General features: G+C 30.0%; 1 protein-coding gene across 2 annotated transcripts; it reads right to left on the bottom strand.

The window, feature by feature from the left end:
- Window positions 1–2,259: 2,259 nt before the first annotated feature.
- On the bottom strand, window positions 2,260–6,505 carry LOC120079528 (axial regulator YABBY 5-like). 2 transcript variants are annotated; one of them, XM_039033740.2, is made up of 7 exons: window positions 6,153–6,505; window positions 5,459–5,578; window positions 3,974–4,118; window positions 3,822–3,870; window positions 3,611–3,686; window positions 2,921–3,001; window positions 2,260–2,583 (listed from the first exon to the last, which is right to left on the bottom strand). In XM_039033740.2, the coding sequence occupies exons 1-7, from the start codon at window positions 6,225–6,227 to the stop codon at window positions 2,539–2,541; spliced, it is 591 nt and encodes a 196-aa protein (XP_038889668.1). In that variant the 5' UTR covers window positions 6,228–6,505; the 3' UTR covers window positions 2,260–2,538. The 2 variants fall into 2 exon arrangements, with proteins under 2 accessions (XP_038889668.1, XP_090171072.1); XM_090314946.1 differs by having other exon boundaries at window positions 5,821–6,401.
- Window positions 6,506–21,226: the final 14,721 nt, after the last annotated feature.

The raw sequence follows: 21,226 nt of genomic DNA, 5'->3' as shown, positions 1-21,226 counted from the left end.
AAATTAAATATTTTAATTCTTAACCAAACGTATTGTTTTCAAATATAGAAAAATGAATCAAAATATTTATAAATAATAGGAAAACATCACAATCGACTCCAATTAACAATGATAGATTACTATCTGTGTCTATCTGTGCCAATGTGTCTACTATTGCGATATATCACAGGTAGATTGTGATATTTTGTTATTATTTATAAATATTTTAAACAATTTTGTCATTTAGAATAATTTTCCTAACCAAAAGCTAAAAACAAAAATATTTGATTTTTTTATTTTAAATTTTGGTTTAAATTTTGAAAAGCTTTGTAGTAATTAAGTAGGTAAAAACAAAGAATTTCATACATTGAAAAATAATATTTTTAAGCTTAATTTTCAAAGTACTAAATAGTTATAAAATAAAGTCTAGTTATAGAGTAAAATCAATCTACTTTTTTTTTTTTTCAATACTTTAGACATCGAGAGAGAAAAAAATGTAAAAAGTGAAGAGAGCCTATCAAGGAATTTCATTATATCCCTTCTAATCTAATCTAAGATCGTTCAATTTTTTTTGGTATTTTGTAGGGATAAACGATAAAGAGATGCATTAGAGACTGTATTTTATATAAAAACAAAAAAAAATATGTTCTATATAAGACATAAAGTAGTTCCATTTAGGAACTTCTAATGGAAATAATATCTAACATATTTTAAATCAAATATTTATAATTATTATTATTATTACTACTACTAGTACATATAAAATCTAAGGATATTCGAAAAACTCGATCAATCCAATTCAAATATCTCACAAATGGGTTGGATTTGATTCATTATTTAATAAGAATTTTTTGAGTTGAAGAAATTTATAACTTGAACGATTGGAATGGAACTAAAAAAATGCTCTAATCCAACCCACAAACACCCTAAACTTTACTTTATTTCGTTATATATATATATTATTTTTAAATTTGCTTATACTTGTGTGCAACTTATATGATTTGGCATCAATTTCGATATAAGCATCATAGAATGATTCAAAATCTATATATGTGTGCCTATTTTCTTCCAGCATTGCATGAAAAGCATACAAAGGCAAAAGATTAAAAAAAAAAACTGATCATGGAAGCAGTGATTTTTTTAAATGCATCAAAGCTCCCCTTTTCCCCCTTTCTAATTATTAACCTTTATCCCACCTGTCTTTTGGCCGTAAAAAATGAAATAAAAATAAAAACAATAAAAATACATTCCAATATTCTATGTTATACCTATCTTTCTGCATTCATCAAACGATTCAATCTTAACTTTTAATCTAACAAATTCTTCTTACATTTAAAAAAAAAAAACCATCTCAATTCTTTTTTCTTTTTTTGTATGATAAAAGTGATATGCATAAAATAAATATAGATCCATCTTAGGTTGTACCCCCAGTATTGTTGCCATACAAATCAAGATGTTGCAAAATTAGGGTTATATCTTTTTGGTTAAAAAGGGAAGAATTTTCATTACTTGAAAGCTAGTTCAATCAAGGTACAATTCCTTTCTTCTTTAAGCTTTTTCTTTTAGTACAATTGGGATAGGAGAATTCAAACCACGGATCTTATGGTTTCTAGCAAACTCATATACTAATTGATCTATACTCGATTTGACAAATCTTCCTTAAGTTACAAGTATATTTATAACTTTCAATTTGCCACTCGAATCTATTCAATGCCATAATAATGTCACTTTTAACAATAATCAAACGTAACTTATATCGTCTTCAAACAATAGTCGACTCCCAAATAGTTGCCATTCTATTTGATTCCCATTTTATATTATAATGATACTAGTTTACGATAATAGTGAAGGATTCTCAGTAAAATAGTCTCGTAACTTTGATAAAAGGAATATCTTCTTCGTCATATCGATATGCATTAACTATACTTAAAGTCAACTCATCCTAACATTTGGATTTATGAATACTATTTAGTGAAGCTAAAAAAAATATAAAGCGTCTGTATTTAGCTTCTAGAGATAGGGAAACTTTTGGAACATTTCCATTAAATCATGAATTGAATGGATTTTATTCATTTTTTTTAATTAATAATCCCATTTTGTAATGAAAGAGATAGATATTCAACAATAAATTTATCATTTTTTTAAATTTTTTTTTTTAATGAATTAAGAAGATTTTTTAGATTATAATCCATAAACGAATATATTTTATTTTGGTTTAAACCTTTCATCCTCTAGTTGAACTTAAAGAAAAATCAAATAAATAATCGATGAACAATAAAATATCGAAAGAGAATATTTTATTAATTAAACTTACTTTCATAGTAAAATGGGGATACATACATATTATTAAATCAGACACATTATAAAGGGAAGAGAAATTCAGTTCATAATTAAAGAAGGCAAACATTTCCCCTAACAATCAATAAACTAATTGCAAATAAAACATAGAAAGGAAATAAGGAAACATATGCATGGGCTGTTAATTTTGACCCCTTGAAAATACCCAAATTTCAAGTGATCATAATTCTTCCTTCAAGATTATCATAATCATTTCTTCAATCAATAGTGCAGCCCTGGCACTGACATCAGATGCTTCTCAGATCCCTATCAAGCAACAGAAAAATTAAATAAAAACACCAATGTCAAATACCAATCATAAATTAGTAGACCAATTTTTTCACTTCTAATTTTGAAAATTTCCATTTGAAATGTTTTCAAACGTATCTGATCCCGTTTGATAACTATTTTGAGAATATGAAAATTAGAAATCCTTTAATTAAAGGAACTAAATCTGTTAAATAATATCCAATAAATCATCACTAAGAAATTCAAAAGATATTTCTGTTTCTGTTCAGACTTACTTCAACTTTTGAAAATAGAAAATTTAAAACAAGATCGTATATAGCATCAGACCAACTAGCCTTTGAAACTATTTAGTTACCATATTACTCGCATCATTCTTAGTCTGCAGATTGTTGGTATCCAGCATGAGGCCAAAATGAATATGTGGGAAATGTGCCCACTGCCATTTCAGAAATAAACAAGTCAATACCCAAAAGATTGTCATATTTTCTCATTAAAAAAACCCTAATTTGTAAAAACAATAATAATAAAAAAAAAAAAAAAAAAGAATACAGTTACATAGTATTTTTAAAGATAATAATTAAGTATATAGTAACATAGTTAAAGAATGGCAAATATAACAAAATTTATGATAGTCTCTATTGTTGTTAGATTCTTACTAATGATATGGTCTATCACTAATAGACTTTTACTAGCGAATATATCATTAATAGGCTTTGAAAGCAATATCTAAACTTTGTTATACCTACAAATTCTTTTGTATTGTGTTATATATGCAAATACTTTGAGTCTGATTGATATATTTACAACTGCCGCTAAAAACAAACCGTAAAAAAAGGTGCATTCTAGGTTGTATATATCATTGTGCAGTCCACTCAATTGTCCAAGCACGGTTTGATAATGAAAAATTATTTTCTTTAAATATATATGAGTTTTTTTATTGTGTGATTGAAATAGACTGTATAGAGATAATACAGTTCGAGATGCATTAAAATATTGTTAAAATAAGGAGGAAAAAAAAAAAAAAAAACCCCAATGTTGTACTTACATTTTTAGCAGCAGTACTGAATGCTTCCCTGTGGGTAATATCTGGATTAGTTGCTTTGATCCTCTGGATTTCCTCTCTGAATTTTAGGTAATTTTGTCAGGTTTTAAAAGCAAAAGGAGAATTGAAATGACCCATGAAAATGAATATATTTTGTTTAAAAATTGTCCCCAAAAAAAAATAATAATAAAAGTCTAATTTTCTTTTTTCATACTTTATAAACTGATTATATGCAGAAGGTACTCTCTGCCTCTTCTCGGGAGCTGAAAAAAGAAAATAACAACTCAGATGACATATTTTTAGTTAGAAAAAAAAAATTCTATGAATGAAATTTATTTATTATAATTATTAATGATAATTACTTACGTCGATTAATGATCCTTTGATCATGATCATTTGTAGAGTTTTTAATTGGTGCTCTCATTTTCATCTTGTTGTTGCATTTTGATGATGATCCCAATTCAACTCTGTAATGATCAGCTCCACTGCCACTGTGGCTATGGTTTGATGCCTAATTTTATTTTAAGAGAGGGAAAAAATTAGCTTAGAGAGAGATTAAGTACTTATAATTGTTCTATTGAGAGAAAGAAATAGATAATCAAGCTAATCTTTTTAGAGAGATTGAAGCTTAATTGGTTAAACCCATTTCATATAATCTGATTTGGCTTGATGGGTTTTGTTTCTTTTTCAGAGAGAAGGCTAATTTAGAGAGAGATAAAAGTTAATTATGTTATGTGAGAGAGATTGATAATTAAGCTAATTTTTAGGGAGACTTCACGGTGCACTACTTATACCTAATGATTTTTTTTCTACTTTTATAACAATATTTTAAAAACTAAATCTTAAGTTTTGAAAATTAGAAATGTTTTTTTTAAGAATTTAACTCAAAATTATTAAAATGTTTCTTTAAGAAATGTGAAAAAATTAACAAAAATAGATCTTGAAAAAAAAATAAAAAATAAAAATTGTTATCAACCCATTTCATAACATATGTTTTGGCTCAGTGGGTTTTGTTTCTTTTTCATAAAAGTTTGTGGGAAAAAAACAATAAGCTAATTTAGAGAGAGATGAAGCTAATTTTGTTCTTTTGAGAGAGATTCATAGGGTGAGATCTTTTGAGATAGTGAGGTTATGTTTTTTTAAAAACCCATTGTCAAAGAGAGAGAGAGAAAACAAATAAGTTGTTTTAAAGAGATTGTCATAAGTTTAATGTTTCATATTTCAAGAAAATGAGAAGAATATTGGTGAAAAAAGGGAGAAAAAAAATCCAAGAGAAAAAATGAAAAACCATCAGTTCATGGATCTGTTGTTTCTTTAGTAGAAGACAAAAGCTTTGGAAAAGACATGAGAGATTGAACCTAAGAAACCCTAAAATGAACAACAAATCAATCAAATCAACCAAGAATAAAATTTTTTAAAAAAGTTAATTAAAAAAATGGCTTAAAGTTTGAAAAAATTTCTAAACTAAAATATAGAAAATGCCTAGCTTTCTGATACCCTTACACAGCTACCAAAAATAAAAACATAAAATAGGTTATGGGTTATGGCGACTGCTGTCAGCGCCGCCGCCTGCAGCCGCCACGACCACCACTTCCGCCGCTGTCTAGGGTTTTCAAAATTCCATTGACCCATGCTGGAAATTCAGCCAAAATTTTATCTTTTTTCAACCCAAGAGAGGAAAAAGGATTTTTAAAATTTTTTTAATTTTTTATTTTCAATTTTAGGTATTTTTTCCCCCGCCAAGGCCGCTGCTGATCTTCAGACATTTGAGATCTCTCTCTTCACTAAAACTAAGGAGGAAAAAAAAAAAAGAGAAAATTTTGAAATTAATTAATTAATTTAAATAATCACCTGAGAATTTTGCCATGAGAGAGATTGGAAAGCAGCAGCCATGTTCACAGACCAGAGATTGCTACAGTGACCACATCGGACGGTCACGATGTCAAAGAGATTGCTGCATGGAACACTCACCTTAAAAAAACCAAAAAAAGGAAAATTAAGAGAAACAGCCCATATGTTCATTTTCTTAAAACTAGCCCTAGCTAGGCTAGGGTTATGAAGAACAAGAAATTGAAGATCTTCATCACCATAGTGGTTTTCTAGATCTTTCATTTTTTCGGGGAGAATTTACTCAAGAATTGGTGTTTTTTCAATGCTTAGAAAAATGTATAAACTAAGATCTCGAGTTTAAATCAATCTGAACATGACTCAACTGATTTTAAAGATCAGAAGTTCGAATTTCGAACCACAAAAGCAAATCTATTACAAAATTACTCTAATAGAGAAGCAAGAAGTGGCTTTTTTGGAGAACTCCTTCTTCTTTCTAGAATTTCCTTGCTCTTTAGCAACAAAATTAGTAGACAAAAATGGGGAAAAAAGACAAAACCCACAAAGAGAAATTACACAAAGGAGTGAACTTTAGAAAAACAGCTCAAAAAAAGGGGGGAAATCAGATCTTTATAGCAAAAATGAAGGTTAATGAATTGATAAGAGATTTAAAATTTTGGAGATTTGATGAAATTAATTTATTAATGAGTAATTATACCGCTAGAACAATATTGCAAAAATTGCAGGGGATATAGCAGAGTTGTTCTTGAGCACTGTTGATGCAGCTTGACATGATTGATAATTAATTAGGAAAAAAAAAAAAACAAATATATATAGCTTTTAGAAGAGACTGGAATTAAAAAAAAAAAAAAAAAAGAAAATTGCAAACTAAAAAATTCCAAAATGAAATGAGAGAGAGAAGGGAAAATAGGCAAAGAAATAGAGGAAGAAGAAAGATGTGTTTTATATTCTTCTTTTGGTTTCAATGTATTAAAACAGTAAAACTTCTGGCTTTTATATAGAGAAAGGAGGGTTAGAGAGAGAACATAAATGGGATAAAAAAAGAAAGTTAGAGAGAGAAGAGAAAAAAAACAAAATTTGTATAAAAATATTTTATATTTAATTTTATACTAATTTTTACACACTACCCAGAAATGTAAAATACTCTATTTATTTATACAACCCAAGAAATGATTAACTTTTGTGAGTAAAAACTATTTTTGAACAATTTTAATTGATTGTATATGTAATATGTATGCTGGTTTGATTCAAATAATAATGGCTGAGCAATGAAGGAAGATATTTTGGTTGGAGAAAATTATATAGATGTGTTAATTAATATCTTTCAAAATATTTAACTCTAAACAATAACATAAAACTTGTACTATCAACTTTAGAATTAGAAGTTTAATTTATCTATTCCACAATTTATCAAAAAAAAAAAAAAAATTCTACTTCGGTTCTCACCTTCTTTGGGTTGAAATGTTCTTTTATTTAAGCCCTATTTTAAAACTATTTTATTTTTTATTTTTTATTTTTAAAAATTAAGTCCATTTCCTCCCAATTTCTTACAATGATTTGCATTTTTTTTATCTTCAAAATTGAATTCTAAACTAAATTTCAAAAATAAAAACAAGTTCTTAAAAACTACTTTTTTTTTAGTTTTCAAATTTTTGTTTGGTTTTTGAAAATATTGGTAAAAAGAAGATAGCAAATCAAGAAATTTAAAGGTGAAAATGAGTGCTTATAGGCTTAACTTTCAAAAACAAAAAAACAAAAAACCAAATAGTTACCAAAGGGACATTAGTTTCTTGTTTTTGTTATTTTTTTATCTATTCGTACTAAAAAAACTCTATTTTACCTTTTAATAAAACCTATGACTCAATTATTTTTCTACTAGACCAAGGTATGACAAGGGTGCTACAGTTGTGTGTCAACCTAGTTGTAATGACCTAATACACCTCTTGATCCCATATTTCTCTAGTATTTTGTTCCAAAAAAAAAAAGAGTGGTGTATTATATAATTCTTTACTAACTCCTTGACTATATTAATATCTTGTTGTACTGTTTCTATGGTGGAATTGATGGGTCAATTTGAATATAAATGGACTGGTTAAAGGTATATGTCATTGACCATGAGATCATAAGCTTGAACTGCTACTCACTTGTGGGAGGATACTGTATTTGGCGGCCTCTTGGAGTTTTAATATAAAGATCATTCGTAATTATGATATTGCTAACTATTGCTATTAATTGAAGGTTTTTCTCTAGTCTCTTCACTTTTTTTATTGGATGTATCAAACTCTCTTGTAATTATCTTTTGTGACAATGAAGCATTTTTCTACTGGGTCTGGGATATGATGAGTGTGCTACGAATGAGTCAATCTAGTTAAGAATTTCAATGCGCCTGTCGATTCCACCTCTCCCCTTTAGTATCTTGTTCAAGAAAAAAAAAGAGTTTGAATTCTCTATCCCACATATTAAACTAAAGTGGTAGAACTAATGGGATTTAAAACTAAAGCAATATTATTTTTTTCTTTAAATTATATTTTAAAAAAATATCCCTAAAAACGTTGCTCTTAGATTAAAAAATACTCACTTTCAAAAGTTGCAATTTTTACCATTGACCCATTTTACAAACATTTCGAAACTAGCTACTCTAATTTGGATAGAAATTTCTTAACATATCATATAAAAGCAACTTAAAATGACATGTGGCGGTGACCTAGAATGTGTGTCTATTCAAAATATTAGTTTGAGGATATTACCATAGAGTTCCACGCCCCACTTTCAATCCAACATTCTAAATAATTTCAATTTCTACTATATTTCAAAGGTATCTTTTGAAATATTATGAAAGATGAGGGATAATATTGCAATTTATAAATATATATATATGTATATATTTATTAATTAAGGAGAAAAAATTATGGGGTTTCAGTAGTGCCCACGGCTGGCAGGAAAATGGCTGGGACCATGAAGGCAAAAAAGAGAGATGTAAGTGTGGTGGGTACTTATTATAGTGTTTTATATATAAGGGAAAGAAATAAAGTTGTTTCAGCCATGGCTGTGATGTGCTTTAAGCTTTTGATGTGATATAACATTTTTTTTTGGATTTGAAGAACAACAAGAAGAAGAAAGAAGAAGAAGAATGAAAGAGCTTTGGCTGTAATACCATATTTGAAAATTTTTATTTTGGATAATTAGAGTGAAATGATAGGACTAATAATCTTTCCCATCTCTCTCCTACGATTTTCCGATATACGAGAAGAGAAATTATTCGATGTGACTAATAAGGATGTCGGTATTATTTTTTAGACTAAATTATATATGAGTGGAAACCACTTCCAACATATAATTCAACTAGTTAAAATATTTTATAATTTTAACTAAAATTTTAAGGTCTTATTGATAACAAGATGATCTTTTATTTTTAGTTTTTAAAACTTTAGCCAATAAACACTCTTTGTATATCTAAGTTTTATTATTTTGTTATGTAACTTTTTATCAATGTTTTTAAAAATCAAGCCAAAATTTTAAAATTAAAAATTATAGTTTTAAAAAATTTGTTTTTTGTTTTTGAAATTAAGCTAATAATTTAACTTTTATACAAATGATGTATTGTAGAAAATATAAAGAAAACAAACTTAAGTTTTAAATAAAAAACGAATGGGTGATCAAAGCGGATTGAATATTTCTATTCCCAAAAAAATGAGGTAGTGAAAAAAAGGGAGCAAATGAGGAAGTGAAAAAGGGTGTAGTTGGTTTTAATTTTATTGTAGTTGGTCTTTTAATTTGTACAATTAAAAAGAGACCCAAAAAAAAAAAAAGATTGAAAATTTCCAAATAATTTGGGCGAATCTAGATAGAAAAAAATATATTATTTTAGGGTTATTTTCAAATATAAAAAAATAATCAAATTATTTATAAATATAACAAAATGTTATTGTTTATCACTGTCTATCACCGATAACTAATAGATGTATATCAGTATTTTCATGGTTAGACAGTGACATTTGCTATATTGAAAAATATTTTTAGTAAATTTTTCCATTTAAAACAATTGCTCTTACTTTTTTTTTTTTTAATAATTTTCAATTTAGTGGAATTTGGGAATATTTAATTCTATTTTTGTTGCAACATCTAAGAATGACATTTAGGGCATGTTTGAAAGTAGTTAAGAAATATTTAAAACTAATTTTGTCGTTTTTAAAATCACTCTCAAATATGCTTTTAGGTCCTGTTTAGATTGACTTGAGAATAAAATGTTTTTCAATAAATTCATTTTTATTTAAATATTTTTGATAAAAACTATTTAAACTACACTTTAAAAACTATTTTGAATAGTTATCAAACACTCGGTTTTTTTAAATGACTTATTTTTTCAATTAAACACTTGAAAGTGTATTATAAACACACCTTTAATCATTTAAAACTAATTTTGGTTATAAGAAAATTGTATTTAAAAGTGTAAAATTAAATATAAATCAATTTTAAATGATTAAATATGTATTTTAGGATAATTTTGAACCAAACAAAAGTGATTTTAATACATTCAAAATCACTCCTAAATTTATTTATTTATTCTTAGGAAGGTAATGAATTTTATTGTATAAATAATTGAACAAACGTGTTTGTGTCTTAGGGCATCTAATTTGCCCAATCTTTTAAGAGCAATTTTTTTTTTTTAATTATGACAATACATTATCTTAATACAACCTAGATTAGAACAGTGGATAATCATTTCATGGAATTGTGTAGATCTTTAATTAAAAGCTACTATTTAGAAATTGAACTTTTGCTATTCTATCTCCTAAAAAAATTGAAAAAAGCAAGTACAAAGGACACTGTCATATTATTTGATAGCAATAGAAAATTATGACCTATTATACATTCCATTCTAGACTTTAAGGTTTTTAAAATGCTTAAGTTTTTTTTAATTAAATTATTATAATATATATATATAATTGATCTGGTCATAATTTGTTTTTTTTTTAAAAAAAAAAACTTTTAATTCTTTTCAAAGTTATAATATTCTATATTTAATCTTTCATAAACATTTCAAAATTATTATTAAATTTCTTGACAATAGATGGAATGACCATCTAAATTTTTCATTTGGATTAATTTTGCATTCTTTCTTTTCTTTCTATTTTTTTTTCAGAATTTCTACCCTTTAAGGTCATATAAACCAAAAATAATTTTTTAAAATATTAATTATGACAAATGGATGATCTCTAAATCCATTTGGAAAAGAAAATCATATTGCATACCATATGCCACACATGTCCTAATAAGTTGTATACCCATTTTTTTAAGTAAACTATTGGGATAAAATAAAGGTCAATAGACACATCGAATCATCTCAACTAGGTTTCTACACAAATTTAATGGCCTCATTATATCCCCATCTCGATAGTGATATTATCATTCAAAGAAACAAAAATACATTGCAAGTAGCATGAAGAGCATGAAGCACACACAAAGATAAACCTTAGAGGCAAAAACAGCAGCCCAGACAATAAAAAAAAATTGTAAAGAAAACAGGAGAGTCTAAAGGAATGTCTTCCAATTTAGTGATATAGTAGAAGCCGTATAACTGCTAAAGAGTTTAGATTTTGTACTTCAATTAGCCGTCAGGGTGATGATATCTTTTTGACAAAGTCGATTGGCTTTTATCAGAGTTTTTGAAGATCTAATTTTTCCGTTCAAGTTACATCAATTTTTTTAGTATAATAAAGAATAGGGGAATTCAAACTGCAATATTTTAGTCGCTTACCCATGTTATATATGTTTGAATTTTAAAAATACCAATGGTAAGTTTTTTTTAATTCTTTTAAAATAATATATTACAAAGAGGGTGAAGGATTCAAGCCCAAATGAAATTAGTTTCCTCTCAAAAGTTATCATAGATTCAAATTCTCCCACCTCAAAAGGCAATGTAATATTCTCAAAATTAATAAAAATAAAAAATAAATAAATAATAAAACCTATAGCTTTTAAACAATATATATAAATTATTTCTAAAATTTCTAGTAGATTTTTTTTTAAGCAAGAAACGAGAGAGGCAAAAATAGAGATCAAAAGTTGCACTCGGATATCTCATTATAATAAACCCTAATTAATTAATGGGCTCTCTCTCTTTTATTTCCCTATTTGATTAATATACCTATGAAATGAAATTGTACAAGGTACATTGATTTCTTCACAACTGATTTCCAAGCAAATTGATGAGGGGCCATGGCTGATAAGCTAGCTAGCCTTCTTGTTGGTGGTCCTGGAAGAAGGAAGAAATCAATTGAAAACTACTTCATCTCTTGTCATATTCAACCAGACAAAAATAATGAAATCAAACCCTTTTATAATAATATGAAAAAAAAAAAAAACTTAATTTAATCTCCCCAAAATTGCAACAATAACATAATAATGTATGTTTCATTAGAGAATTAGAGAATATGAGATAATGATATTCAAAGTTTCATACAATGAAAATTATGTAAAGTTGAAATATAATGTTTATAATATAATAATAGATGTTTATATTTCAACTCTACATAATTTTCATTAATCCTAGAAGGAAAACCCTAGCTAGGAGGAAAAAGAGGAAATAAGACACCATATATTTATGTTTTAACTTCTTTTAAAATAAAATGTGTTAAATTATCCATTTATTTAGTCTCAATTTCTAATTAATTAAAAGTTTGAATTAAATTTTTATTAAGTTCATGTCGTTATTAGTTGCATTAAAATAATTTTACGGTCGTTCCTTTTTTTTTTTTAAATAAAAAATAAAAAAATAAATGGATACGAAAATTTAAACATTCAAACCTAGTAGATTTGATACGATGACAAATAGTTACCATGTCTAACAGTCATGTAATTTTGTTAATTGGATTCATGGAGACAAAAACGATTGTTTTCTAATATAAGAACATAAATTAAAATATTTATAAATATAATAAAATTTCATTATTTATCTGTGTGTCTATATGTGTCATGATAAACACATATAGTAGTCTATCATGGTCTATCGCAGATAAATTGTGATATTTTATTATTATTTATAAATATTTTCAATAGTTTTGTCATTTAAAATAAATTTTCTATAAAAAATTCCTTTTTAATTAAAAAAAAGTGTTAAAATACCCTCTACACAGAGTCTCATTTCATTTTATTTAGTCCTCTTTTGTACTTTTAAATGTCAAATTTTAGTTTAGTACTTTTAATAAACTTTAGAACAAGTTTATATTTTAAGTGAATTTTGATCAAACTTTAGAAAGAATAACAACAATAATTTTTATATAAAAAAAAGACCATTATGAATATGATTCTAATAACACATTATAAAGAGAATTGTGCTTATTGGACTTCTAATTCTTCCTCTAGATTATGTGAACTTTTATTTTTCGTTGTTCCTAATTGTAGCCCATTAGGCTTTGGTTCTATTTAATCGAATAGTTTTTTATTCCTTAAAAAATATTATAAAGAGAAAACTAATTAAAACAAGATTCTTTTTTAGAAAATTACTTATGTGGACTAATTTAAAGATTTATTCAAATGATGAGGACACTAAATTTAAATATATAAACTAAAATAAAATGGGTTTAAAGTACAAGGATGAAGAAACACAATATTATATTATATCCATAATTTGTGTAACAAACAAAACCTAGATATGTATAAAAAAAAAAAAAAAAAAAAGAGAGAATGTTGATCACATGCATTTTACCCAAAGAAACAATAAATTGGGTAAAACAATAAAAGAGACAATTATTAGGTAAAGGAGAGATGGGGCAAGTGAGCATGGAGTGGGTCCAGAAGAAGGCATATTTTGCTGCCAACATATTAATGATCTTGAAAGTTGTGTCTGGATTTTCTCATACATGGTAACATGTTCAAATTAATAATATAATTTTACTCTAAATCATTTATTTATGGACTCTCTTTTTATTAAGAATATAGTTTTAGTCATTTTCTATACTTGGATCATCACTTGAATCTCCGAAGTTGTCCCTTACTATAGAGGTCACAGATATCTGAAAAAGCGATTGGTGTGCTCTTATTTGAAGGTTGTTGGAAGTTTAATGTGGATGTGGCTTGATCGGATTCTCTTGGGAGGGAAGGTTTGAGTTGGATCCCGAGACTCCATTGATTAGCCTATTTTAAGAGGTTTTGAGCTCATCTACCACAACTGGGGAGCAAAGGTCGATTGGAAGCAAAGAAAATTATGGAGAGCTTGAAGGAGTTGGATTGCAAGTGGGATGACTTGAATTTACTACAAGATTCTTACTCTTGTCAACAAGAAAAAAAAAGTGTCGACAAACATTTTTATGCATGAACAGATAGTATGTGGATAGAAGTCGATCGACATAGCTTCTACCAATGAAAATAAAAAAAATGTTGGCAAAAAGACATTCCTGCCCGTGCAACCTACGTTAACAGAAAAGCCTTTGTGTCGACGCAAAATCCTTCGTGGGCAAAAATATGTTTGTGCCGTGACATGTCTACAAAAAGTCTTTTTTTTTGTTGACGCAACAACCTTCTTGGGCATTTATGCCCACGCATGATGCATCACGGGAAAGGATTATTTGTTGACAAATCATTGACAGGCAGAAATGCTATCTCTGTCGCGGAAGAAAATGTGGGCATAATTGTTGTTACATGTGGATTCTAAAGCCAAGGGCAAAAGTATCAGTTAGGGAAGAAAGGAAGATTGAAGGAATGGGATGGGAACCAAATGGGCCTGATCGTCCTTATCCAAGGCAAGATCGAGGTCGAGCCACTAGGGCAGGCTTATTGGCTGAAAGCCCAAAAGGCGAAAACCACAAGGAAGAAGCCCAGACCAACCTAAGAAGAATATCGAGCGGGTCGGCCTCAAACCAGGCATGATTCGTACAGACTTGATTTGATGTAGAATCCTAAAAGAATAAGGAAGAGATGATTCAAAGATAGAAGAGGAAAAGGACGAGAATTAGAGGCTATAAATAAGAGAAGAAGGGAGAGAAGCAAGGTAAGTTAATCGACTAACTAAAACTTAGATTGAGAACCTTTAAACTCTTTCAGACTTAAGCATCGGAGTGTATGTGCCCTACACTATACCGGTGTGCGATTTTCTATTCTTTTGCATGAAAACTCTCTTCCCTAGAAAACAAAATTTGTTGTTAAAGCCCCTCTTAAGGTTAGCCTAATCTTCCTTACCAAAATTTGGTATCAACAGTTGGCGCTGTCTGTGGGGAAGAGTACTTACTTGATAAAAATAAAACACAAGAAAGCCTATTAAGAATGAGTCAAAGGTTCATAACTATGAATTTGAATGAAGAAGGCTCCGATCAAGAATACCACCATCGAATGGTGTGAAAGACCAAGGTTTCTCGGCCTTGGCTAGTGGGACTATATGACTAAGCCAAGTATGAAGATCTAGAAGCAAAGGCATATAGGATAAAACAGGATGTTACTCAATTGTTGAAAGCCATCAATCAACAAGATAATCAAGGTAACAAAGGTTTTGATTTTTAACTTGTACAAGATCCAACCAAGGAAAGAACACCAATGATAGGAGGCACGAAGAAGTCTCATCCCCATCTTTCACAGACAATCGAATGTATGGTAAAAACAAAGAAACCATTGGTGAAGGGAGAAAGTAATCCCCAAAACTGTGAGCAGGAGAGCCAGGTAAAGGAAGTAGCAGGCAAAGCAGAAAGCTGAGGTCTGTGGCATATGTGCATAATAGGGGAAACAATGGAAGCTAAAATCGAGGCCGAGCCTCTCATCAGGTGTCTGATTGGAAAGAGGAAACAATAAAACATACCTGAGAGAGACCTAAGTCGCTGGATTAAAAAGGATCGCAACAGTTCAAAAGAGGGGCCCATGATTGAGGCCAAAATTGACGTCTAAGAGATGCCCTGAAACCAGACCTTAAAATACAAAAAGAAATCAAACACTTGAAGGGATTAGAATTCCCACACCGGAAGCATACGAATGCTGGTGTCTTAGAAATTCGTTTTACAGAAACTTAATTAAAGAGAGAAAGATGGAAACTGGAAAAACATACACCCTTAAGTATGCATATACATAATTTTAGAAAGAAAAAGGGAGATCAAATACTAACCCTTGAAGAACTCTTCTTCTTAGTTCTTATCTGGTGAGATCACGATTAGTGAATATAGTCCTCTCAAACTCGAACACCACGAACACAGTAGCCCAAAGAATTTGGCAAGAACACCATCACAAGAAGATTTTCTTGTTATTCTCAAGGTGAGAATCACAAGAGAATTGAGCAGGCTTCCTATGTGTTAATTTTGGTGAAAAGAAAAGTTTTTTTGTTGTGAGAAATTTTTACAGAGGAGATGAGGCAGAGAGAACCTTTCTTCTGCATAGTGTTTTTTTTACTTAAAAAACTAATAGACTCATTCACTTCTCTGCCAAAAAACTGCATATATGAGAGATAGCGAGTGTCTATAACTCCCAGGGAGTTATTAATTTTGAATTAAAAAATTAAAAAATAAATTATATTAAACCAATTTAATATAATTATATCAAATATAACATATAACCTAGAGTTTATTATATCGCATATAATATAAACTATAATTTATATTCTCTCATATAATTTATAGTATTAATATAAATCATATTCATATTAATTTTAACCTATAGTATTAATATGAATCCTATTCAATATAATTTTAACCTATAGTTTTTATATAAATCATATCATATAATTAATATTTGAATCATATTCAAATATTTATTTCTCTCATTAAACTTTATATTATAATGTATCAACATACATTATACTTTATAATACATCGACATACATTATATTGATTGTACCTTATATAATTAATTTCCTTTAATTAAATTGAATATTTTAAATTAATTCCAAAAATTAATTTGATTCTCACTAACCTTATTGAGCTAATAAGGAGACCTTATGGACCTATATATTCATAGTGTTACCAGGATAAGGCACCCAATCTTATCCATATACTGCAGACCATTTAGATTATTACTTAAACATGATCCACCTGTATATTATCACATACATGTTTAAGCTACATAAAATAACATAAGATCTTAGTTTATTGGATTGAGTTAATGCACATATAAAATGACGATCATTTTATCAATAAGAATTTGTTTATACAAGTTTACAAACTATGAGAATATAAGAGATTTAGGATATCGATCCCAATAATATTCCACTTGTCCTAAAGCTAATGGATTGAAGTGTATAATACAAACAAAGTACACAATATAATAAACTAGGGCATACACTATACCCTAGTAATATCTTCCACTTGCCCTAGACAATAAGTCGCATATCCCATAGACCCAGACTTTCTAGATGACCCTTGAATCTCTCGAGTTATTTCTCGCTATAAAGATCATAGTTATTTGAAAAGTGGTTGCCATGCTCTTGTTTGAAAGTCATTGGAAGCTTAACGTGGATGCGGCTTGATCAGATTCTCTTGGGAGGGAAGGTTTGAATTGGATCCTGAGAGACTCGCTTTATTGGCCTATTTCGAGAGGTTGTGAGCTCATCTGCCACAATTGGGGAGCGAAGGCACTTGAAATTGTGGAAAGCTTGAAGGAGTTGAATTGCAAGTGGCATGACTAGAATCCACTACAAGATTTTTACTTTCGTCGACACAAAAAAGTATTGAAAAATGTTTTTATGCATGAACAAAAAATATGTGGGCAGAAGTCGGTCGACATAACTTCTATCGATGAAAATAAAAAATGGTGGTAGAAAGACATTCCTGCCCACGCAACATACGTTGACAGAAAAGTATTTGTATCGACACAAAAGTCTTTGTGGGCAAAAATATGTTTATTCCCTGACCTGTCGACAAGAAGCCTTTTCTGCCGATGCAACAACCCTCCTGGGTATTTATTGTTGGGTTGATACCCTAAATCTCATAGGATTTTGTAGTTTGCAAACACATGTATGAACAAACATTTGTGCTGTAATAATATGAGATATTTTATTCACTATTGTCTATGAAATATGAGATATTTTAGTTGCATTAACCACAAACCAATAAACTAAGATCCTTGGTTATCATTGTAATTTAAGCATGTATGTGGAGATATATAAGTGGATCATGCCTTAAATGATAACCTAAATGGTATGTAGTATATGGATAAAGGAGGGAAACCTTATCCTAGTGACACTACGGATATGACCCGCTTTGTAGATGTTACAAGTGTTGTAAAGTGCTACAAATGATCTGATCCTGGTCATTCATGTGGAGACATGTGAGTGGGGGTATCTTATACAAAGAAGTTTGTATAAGACCAGACTACGAAATGTTAAGTCTCGTTATATAACGCCATTCATGATAGAGACTTTCATTCACTAGGATGAACATAGGTAATATGACCTTAATCCTGAGTGAGTTGGGAACTCCTGCCTATTAGGGCGATCTTTTGATTTACATGGATACCAGTGGCCAGATCGCTGACTCAAACATACCACTTTGGGGATTCTTTTGATTGGGGAATTGGGAATTCAACTACACAAGAATGAATTCACTCCTTCCCTGAAGCAGGACTATGATGTATTGTTCATTAAAGAAATCAATGTTACTTAAGAAGTTAGATGTAACTACAGGGACAAAACGGTAAATTGGCCCAACTCTACTTACGAACGATTTGTGAAAGGTCATCGTACTGTTGATTAGTTATATCCAATGGAAAAAGAAATATATCTGTAGTGTGAAGAGTGCAGTTGTCGTTCTTTAGTGGAGTGCTCGACAGTTAACAAATGGTGAATATCGTGATTAAAGAGTTTAGTCAGTTATTCACGTACAATTGGAGCTTCAAGCTACAAGTCTATAAGGTCCCCTTGGTAGCTCAATGAATTCATGTTGAGAATTAGTTTTTGGATTAGTTTGAAGTGTTCAAATTAATAAGAGGGAATTTGTTTATATATGATATAATTAAATTGATTCAATTATATGTGATATAATTGATTTGATGTATTAGATACATTAGTTGAAGAAATTAATATACTTATGATTTATATTAAATGCAATAAAGGAGAAAAGAACTATGGTTTAAATATTACATATAATGTGATATTAAAACTATAGGTTATAAATATAATATGATAAATTAGTTATTATATTTATTTATAATAAAAGCAATTATAAAATAATTTTGGTTGGTTATAATTCTCTCCTTTAATCGTTGCAAGTGAGAAGTTACTATCAGTTTTGATAACTGATGGATAAAAGTGAAAAAAGGTTTTCATTTTTCAAGATCGCATAACATTCGATCGAGTGAAAAGAAAAGCTATACGATAGCGTTTGAGAGAGTGAACGATGAGGCATCGAGTTTACTAGACGGCAGTTTCTTATTTACTAGACTATCGGTGACCCAGTCTATATGATAGACTTAGACATCATTCTCCCACTTACTCGATCGTTTAACTCAATTGTATACTTCCTTTTTCCCTCTACCAAATCCACACAGAGTCCACACCTCCTGGATTCTTACACTGAGAATACCAAGGCAAACGAGTGATGGTGTCAAGTTTTCCTGTTCAAGGGTCGAGGATTGAGTGATACTCAATTGGGTTCGAGGATCTAACAATTCATGAGTTGCACTGGTTGTTCATTGCATTTGTGCGTTTGATCGAGCTTGTGTGGATGCATGACTAGTGTTGATCGAGGGAATACACGAAGAATAGTTCTTCAAAGATACGTCACTCGATCCTAGTTGTTTTCAACGTTAAAGCATGCTGTAATTTACTCGATGATGCATAATTGTTCTTGTTTGTTTGTAAATGCTTTGTTCTTTCACAATAGGTTTGGAACAATCTTGCTTTAGCTCAATGGTCAATATTGAATTTTGGCGCATCACCTTCACTCGAATATCGTTTGCAACTTAGTCACACAAGCTACAATACACCTAAGATAAAAAAGAGTACCTGCAAAAACACAAAACTTAACAAACTATTAGTTGCCAAGTCCCCGACAACAGCGCCAAAAACTTGTTCGAAGGAAAAAGGAGAGGAAAAATGCATTACGTTAATCTCTATGTGTCAATGGTCATGCATTGGACTGATGAATATGCAATATGCGTTAAGCACGTATACAACGACCATGCATTCCTGTCACAAGTTTTCTTGCTTTCTCGCCAAGTATAATAAGAACACAAGTTTCTTGGGATGATCCAGATCAAACACAGAGACTTGTAACTAAATGATGTTTGTAAAGTAATGCGTTTGAGGCGATGAATAAAAGAAAAAAGACAGAAGTTAATGGATTATGCACTACTCCTACTCCTTACTAAACAGACCGAGCAATAGAAGTTTGACTTTAAGAATTGGTGGAGATGCAGCAACTGTTAACACGTAATAAGGTGAATGAAGGAATAGAATTATGGAGAGAATGAATTCACCACTTCATTTCGCTCAGTCGCAAGATTAATCCCAGCTCACCACATTAATGTATCGCACACCTCTCAGTGGTCAGCCACATGTTTATATCTCTATAATGCATGATTGCGTCGAGCATAAGATCGTTCCTATCTTTAGAAATAATACTTACTTTGCTTTAGTGTGTTCCACTACTTACCCTCTCGGGCAGTTGATTGTAGCTAATCAACTCACAGACAAGCATTGCGGCAATCTCACACCAAGTAAGGAGGATTAACTCACCATACTCATGCAACGCACACCTCTCGGTGGTTTGCTACATACGTCATATCTCTAGGACGCACGACTGAGTATGCAACTTGTCTTTGACATTGAACTAAACGATGAATGTAAACGATGATAAAAAAGAAGACGAAGATGAAGATGGTGTTGAGGGAACTAAGAGATGCATTGATTACAAAATGTATTAATGTTATAAGCGAAAATGTGATATAATACAGAGATAAGAGGAGAAGTGGAGAGCTAGATGTAAGCAATCTTTTGCTTTTCATCTGAAATGCGTCAAGGCTACTGGTGGTGCCATGGATAGGTGGTGGAGAAGTCTCTCTCGAACTTTATCTCTGGCAGAACTCTGGTCCTCATTCGGAAGAGGCTGTAGAGATGAAGAAGTCTATACTCATGCTCTCATCTGTGATCACAAGAATCTACCTAAGGCAAAAACTCGGATGGTTTGAAGTTAAGATCTAAGGCTCTATTTATAGAGCTTAAATGCCAATAACATTGATGATTGCATTCTGGCTCACTACTACTTTTGTTGTGGTATGGGAAATGTCAATATCACCTTATCTTGATGATACTCCCAAGGTATGTGTTCATGTTGGTTTCTCCTAAAGCGTTAACGCATTCCACCCACTTGGCGATCAATCTTCCATCACGATTATCATTCTGTGGATGCAGCATTCCATGCGGCGAACTAATCTTTATGAAACTCAATGCATGCAATTACTCTTGCAGCGGTCTGAGATCGATGCATGCGATCAATTCCTACAATAGCTGCAAAAATAGACACTTTGATGTATAATAACACATAATATAGGGTTAGTGAGGATTTCTGATGTTGGTCGACACAAGCTCACTTGTCCACATGAATTCTTGGGTTTATTAATGCATATTCTGATTATGAGCCCTCATAATTCTAAGTAAAAAGCTACAATAGCTTGTATTTTTACAAGCTATCACACCCCCAAATTTAGAATCATGCTTGTCCTCAAGCATGTATTATACTTAGGAAATTCAAATTTTACTTTATGACTTTTCCTTTGTGTTGATCAGCTTTTCAGAATATAATTCACTTGCACCTCTAACCTTGGCAACAACACTTTCCTCAAATTTAGGTACTTCTTCTA

The sequence above is a fragment of the Benincasa hispida genome, chromosome 6 (genome assembly GCF_027475165.1).
Source record: "Benincasa hispida cultivar pf3 chromosome 6, pf3_genome.v1.1, whole genome shotgun sequence".
Lineage (NCBI taxonomy): Eukaryota > Viridiplantae > Streptophyta > Magnoliopsida > Cucurbitales > Cucurbitaceae > Benincasa > Benincasa hispida.
This window is presented reverse-complemented; position numbering and strand designations above follow the sequence as displayed.

Bases quoted from the DNA above. Each gene is read 5' to 3' on its own strand.
- LOC120079528 (XM_039033740.2), bottom strand. From the start codon at position 6,227: ATGTCAAGCTGCATCAACAGTGCTCAAGAACAACTCTGCTATATCCCC. The intron at 4,119-5,458 runs GTGATTATTTAA...AAATAAAATTAG, and splicing joins TCTCATGGCAAAATTCTCAG to GCATCAAACCATAGCCACAG. The intron at 3,871-3,973 runs GTAAGTAATTAT...TTCTTTTTTCAG, and splicing joins TCAAAGGATCATTAATCGAC to CTCCCGAGAAGAGGCAGAGA.